The sequence below is a fragment of the Andrographis paniculata genome, unplaced genomic scaffold (assembly GCF_009805555.1).
Source record: "Andrographis paniculata isolate CXL003 unplaced genomic scaffold, ASM980555v1 Contig80END, whole genome shotgun sequence".
Taxonomy (NCBI): Eukaryota; Viridiplantae; Streptophyta; class Magnoliopsida; order Lamiales; family Acanthaceae; genus Andrographis; species Andrographis paniculata.
The window spans coordinates 3,019,310-3,025,822 of NW_026137618.1; the positions used below are offsets into that span (position 1 = coordinate 3,019,310).

Sequence of the window (6,513 nt, forward strand, 5' to 3'; positions counted from 1 at the left end):
CTGCCGTCAACTGCCCACAACGAAACATTTTGAAACGTCGTCTGGTCGGTTACGGCAACCGTCTTGCCAACCGCATAACCCAGCCGACCAATCCAGAGACTAACTGATCACTAGATCAAACGATTCCTTGGTCGCCCCATCAAGTGACTACCCTCTGGTCTTTCCAGACGATTCAATGGTCGCCCCAACCAAGCGACTGAACTACTGTTCACTTAATTAGGCGACTAATTAACAGACCATCGCTTGGTCCAAACTCCGTATTGACCGACTCAACCGATGGCGGACCAACCGACTGCAAACCAACCAACCCGACTGCAGACCATCCGACCTGCCTGCCTGACCGCGGACCTTCCGACTTGTTGGTCCAGCCGCAAACCTCCCGACTTGCGGACCATCCGACTTGCAGACCGTCCGACTTGCAGACCATCCGATCTGCAGACCGTCCGACTTGCGGACTTTCCGACCTGCGGACCATCCGACCTGCGACCCTTCCGACCTATAGACTTTTCGACCTGTGGACCATCAGACCTGCGGACCTTCCGACCCGCGGTCTTTCCAACCTGCGGACCTTCCGACTTGCGGACCAACCGACCTGAGTGCATATTTTCTTATTTTCCGCCCAACTTCGTGTCCTAATTTCCTTTAAGATCCTGCTATTTTATTATTATTATTTTTATTATTTTTTGTGTATAACAATTTTATTATTTTAACCAAAAAAAAATCATCAACAATATTTTTTTTTATGAATTCTCTTTCACTAAAATTATCACTTTATCCAAATAGTTGTATTCTTTTACACTTCTCAAATAAATTATTTGTTTTATCAAATAAAAAAAATATTAATTGTCATTCTCTACTTAATTTTTTTTAATATAAAATTTAATTATCTATTATCATTATTTTGCAATTCTAATATATGTAACAAACCCTCCCTAAAAGTAAAAAGCTAGTTAAAGCTAGTTAAAGGTAGTTTATGGTATTTTTGAAAACTTAATTAAAAATTAAAGAAATAAAAAAAAAGGAGATAATATAACAAGAATAGTAGTATTTATTATAAATAAGTTTTGAATTGTGGATATTAGTTACATATTTAAAAGGTGTTTGAGGAATAATTTTTTTATAATATTTTTTAATAATTTTCATTTCTGGGATTTTAGCTCCGATTCAGAAAAGACCGGAAAAACTCTCTACTTGTGAATGTGTATAAAACTAAATGGGCAATGCTTTATTACAATTTTGAATTTGTTATTATATGTTGATTTTGACAAAATTACTAATAGAGTAAATTAACAAACGAACTAAAAGAAAAGTATGAATATATTTCGAGTAAAAATCATTTTTAGTCTCATTCAATATCATAATTATCAATTTTGGTCTCATTCAAATAAAAATTTATCAATTTTAGTCCCAAGATGATTGACTGGGACTGAACACGGGCGTGTCGGCTTGAACACGGCCGTGTTGAATGATTAAGAAGGTGACTGGGCGTCCCAGGCAGCCAACTCGGCCGTGTTGGTTACCCTGCACTTCTGAACACGGCCGTGTTCCTGCCCGTGTTCTGAACACAATCATATTTCTGCCCATGTTCTCAACACAGCCATGTTCTAGGCCATGTTCACGACCATGTTTTCAATATAATCATATTGTACGTCATATTTATTATTATTTTTATTTTTTTGTTAAAATTATTTGATATATATATATTTATACTTCAACAAAAATATTTTTTACAATTATTTCATAATATAAAAAATAATTATTTTTTAATATTTTTAAAATATATAAAAATAATAATATATTAATATATATTTTTAATAATCATTATATATATTTTTAAAAATTTATAGTAAAATTTTTAAAATATTATTTTAAATTAATTATTTCTATAAAATATAAATTGAATTTATTATTCAAAATAATATTTTAAAATAATACTCCCTCCGTCCCACGTTGGATGTCTGGGTCACTGTACACACTAGAATTTAAGATAAATATAATTAGTATATAATTAAAAATATATTAGTAAAAATAATTATCATATAATATAAATAAGTATAATTTAAAATTAAAATAACTCATTAGTTTAATTAAAATTAAAAAATAAAAATAAAAAAATCATGTGCTAATTAAGTATCTACATAAATATAAATTTTAAATGGTGCTAATTACCCGATAGACAAATCATGTTTATATATAGCACTTCATACCATTGTGCAATAAAAGCATGTGTTATGGAATTTCTATATTATACTGTATTTTTATAAAGATAAATTTTGTGTAGAAATCAATACAGTACTATATTTAGTTTTATTATATCCTGTCAAAATAATATCTATTTTGATTAAATATATTATTAATGCAGTCTAATTATTATGGTTTTGATTTGAATCTAAATCAGTATAAAAGTTTCAATTTAAATTTAGGGCAAATTATATAACATTCTCCGTTTATTTTAATAAAAACACACAAAACACCATATATTTTATTTATTGTGCGACCCTTGTGTTAATATAAAGTTTGCACGAAACACCCTATTCGTCTAAAACTGATGTTCGGTTCTAAATAAAGACCTAAATTACGTAAATTTTATACACATAAAAAAAAATGTAAACAATCTTAAATAATTTTTTTTGAATAAAATAAATAAATAAATAATTATTTATATTTATAGTTTTTATAAAAATCAGATAACAATTTGTTTCCAAAAACTATAAAATGAAAGATTAATCAATTACTTTTTTATTATTTTATTGAAAAAAATTATTTAAGATATTTAATATTTTTTATTTATATAAAACTTACATAATTTAGGCATCTATTTAGAATCGAACATCAGTATTCGACAAAGAGGTGTTTCGGCCAAAATTTTACATTAACACAAAAAATCTTATACAATAAATAAAACATAAGTATTTTATACATTTTTACTAAAACAGTGTTATATATAATTTACAGTTAGGGTGTGTTCGTTTGTAAGATTTGTGCAAAATCTTACTATTCATTCAATTTTTTTCCCCCAAAAACATCAAATCAAACACCTATTTTTCATTTTTTATATTATACTAAAAATCAATTTTACATTCAAAACATCACATCAACACCTATTTATATTACATCGTACAACTATTCAAATTCAAAATTTTTACTATTCAAATCCCAACTCAAAATCCAAACCCCCAAACAAACACACCCTTATATTTATTCCCAAGCACTGCTGCTGCTGTTCTGTTTTCTAACACAAGAACATATGCTCCAAATATTCCATACTAGGCTTCAACATATATATATATATATATATATATTTAATCACCAATAGGTCTGTCCCTTTCTCCTCTTCTATTTTATAGTCACAAACTTGGCTACCTGTCCCTTTCTCTTCTCATTTTTTTTACATTGGAGGAAGCTTCTAGCCTCCCCTCCCCTCCCCTCCCCTCCACTCCACACCTTACAACTCAATCCATATTATATACCTTCATTCGTTCTTCGTCGTTGTCGCAGCTTCGATCTCAAGAAAATGTCTTGCCATCTTCACCATGTCAATTGAGTTCCATATCATCTTTAAACAAGAATCTCTTTTTTTTTTTCCATAGTTCTTGGCACACGCTAGTGTCTTCATTAGCTCTCGGTTCGCTTAGTCGGGGTTGACTTTGTTCGAGAAGTAGATCCAGTCGACAAGTGTTCGGTCATAACGATCCATCGCTAGTTTATGGGCAGGGGAGGATCACCGACAATCATGTCGAATGAAGACGATCAAACGGAAGTTGCGCCGACGGGGATGAAGGTAAGAGAAGAACATACATGATCATTCCAAGACTGTTTTTTTTTTTGTTTTTTCTCTTACCCACATGGGCACAACATGTCAAAAAGTGTTCAACCGCTTGAGCTACAACTCCTACGATGTAATATTGTATTGTTCTATTGATAAAGGTTGTAATGGGATTCCTGATCTTGTGTTTTATCTATGTAAAATTCAGGACAAGAAGGAAGAAGATCTGAGAAAATCCTTGTTCAATCAATCCGCGAAATCGGCGACATCGACCGGAAACGGGAAGCCGAGCAGCATGGTTATTAAGGTACTTTTACCCCTCTTGCAAATGATCGACTATATATAAAAATAATAAGTGTGTTTACTTGTGAAGTTTTGGTTTTGGATTTTGATTTTGAATAGTAAAATTTTGAATATAAAATTAGATTTTAGTATAATAAAATAAATAAAAATTGGGTTTTTGATTTTATATTTTTAGAGAGAAAAGAAAATTGAAATAGTAAAATCAGGGATAAAATCTTACAACTGTTCGATTTTTTTCTTATATAGAAAACTCACCGAGTAATACCAGCACATATCGTCGCGGAAGCCATATCGACCCTCCACGGGCTCGACCTAAGGTGGTCGGGACCAATAACTCCGTCCGAGATGCAATACGTCGAGCAATACGTCCTAGCAAAGTACCCCGAATACTCAAACGCCCTTGTCGAAGGAGGTGAAAAAACTGATCTATACAATCTTTGCGTCAAAGAAAATCTCTCGGAGCCCCAACCTGACGAGAAACGAAAGTCCCCTCGAGAGTCATTACCGTCATCATACGGTAGCACCCTTGCCGACCTCGAGAACACACAACTCGAGCCGTCGAGATTGCTTAGCATCCTCACCAAGAAATCCTCCTTCCTCGGAAGCTTCATCTCGATCCCCGAAATCCAAGCTCGGAACAAAGTTCTCAAGCATTGCGGGTTGCCCGATGAGGAATATCTTGTGCTCTTCACTCAAAGTTACAAAGACGCGATGATGTTGGTTGGCGAAAGCTACCCTTTCTTCAAGGGTAACTACTACCTAACCATAGTCTCCGAGGATTCCGATTGCGTTAGGGAGTTTGCGAGCTACAAGGAATCGAGGGTGATCGCGGCGCCGGAGACGTGGTTGGATTTGCGGATTAAGGGATCGCAGCTAAGCCATTATTTTCGACGGAAATGCAAGCACAGTCCCAAGGGGCTCTTCTCGTATCCGGCCGAAGTCGCTGGGACGAGATACTCTATGCATTGGATATCGGAAGCTCACCGGAATTCGTGGCACGTGCTGCTCGATGCTACGGCCCTCGTGGTCGGCGAGGATCAGCTAAATCTTGCCCTCCACCGACCGGATTTCGTCTTGTGCAGCATCGATAGTTCGTCCAAGGTCACGTGCCTCTTGGTAAGAAGGAAATCGTTCGATATGTCGGCCTCGTCTGCCTGAGTGAAATTTTGTGTGTGTTGGTAACTTGACTTGGTTAAATAATTGCTTGTAGTTAATTTACTGTGAGAAAATAACTTTGATTTACGTGCCTCAAATTATATAACAATACATTGTTTTAATAAAAATGCGCCAAACACCCAATATTTTATTTATTTTGTAAAATCACTTTGTATTAATATAAAATTTGCATGAAATATAATCCTGGTCCAAAATTGATATTTGGTTATAAATAAATATTTAAATTATTTTTTATACAAATAAAAAAGACAAAATATATTAAATAATTTTATTGAATAAAATAAGTAAATAAATAATTGATTAATTCTTCATTTAATAATTTTTGGAAACAAATTGTTATCTGATTTTTATAAAAATTATAAAAATAAATAATTGATCAATTATTTATTTATTTAATTTATTAAAAAAATTATTTAAGATATTTTATGTTATTTATTTATATAAAAAAATTTAATTTAGGTATTTATTTAAATCCAAATATCAATTTTGGACAATTAGGGTGTTTGATGTAAACTTAACATTAATACAAAGGCTTTCACATAATAAATAATATACACCATGTTTTATGCATTTTTACTAAAAACACAATAGTAAATATCAGACAACACATATTAATATAAATATATATATAATATATTTTGATAGTATATTATATATTTTTATTTAGCGCAATATAGTGCAATTTAAGCACAATAAGCATATTATATAGCACAATACAATATATAGTTCATACAATAAATATTAATACAATGTGTAACACATATTTTAAAACCACATTATTAATTACATATAGCACAATATGTTGTGATTCACAACCAAAATAATAACAAATATTTCATTGCAAAAGCTATTTTTTGTATCGAATAACTTAATAACAAATTATTTTTCTTGTCTGGTCAATGTTTTTCACTTTTGTTGCGATATTTTTTTCGTAGCAACTACAATTATAAGAGAATGTCGTCCTACTTATATTACGCTCGTTCAACTGTTACAAAAATTATAAAAGTTAATTTTTAAATAAAAATTATAAGACAAAAATTTAATCTAAAAAAAAACATAAAAAAAAAATATTAAAAGTATTCTCATAAAAATATTTTTTGTATTAATTAGAAATGAAAATTTTTTAAAAAAAATCTATATAAAATCTTTTAAAATAACAAATTGAAAATAATATATAGTTAAAAAATAATATAAATAAATATTTTTTAAAATAAATGAAGATGTATTTTCATATTTTTAAAAAAAAATCAAATTTCAAATTTTGAAAG

The 6,513-nt window shown here is 31.0% G+C and overlaps 1 protein-coding gene across 1 annotated transcript; it reads left to right on the plus strand.

Annotated features, from left to right (window-relative positions):
- The first annotated feature begins 3,430 nt into the window (after positions 1 to 3,430).
- On the plus strand, positions 3,431 to 5,380 carry LOC127241037 (uncharacterized). The gene is made up of 3 exons (XM_051259918.1): positions 3,431 to 3,781; positions 3,975 to 4,073; positions 4,316 to 5,380. The coding sequence occupies exons 1-3, from the start codon at positions 3,707 to 3,709 to the stop codon at positions 5,225 to 5,227; spliced, it is 1,086 nt and encodes a 361-aa protein (XP_051115875.1). The 5' UTR covers positions 3,431 to 3,706; the 3' UTR covers positions 5,228 to 5,380.
- Positions 5,381 to 6,513: the final 1,133 nt, after the last annotated feature.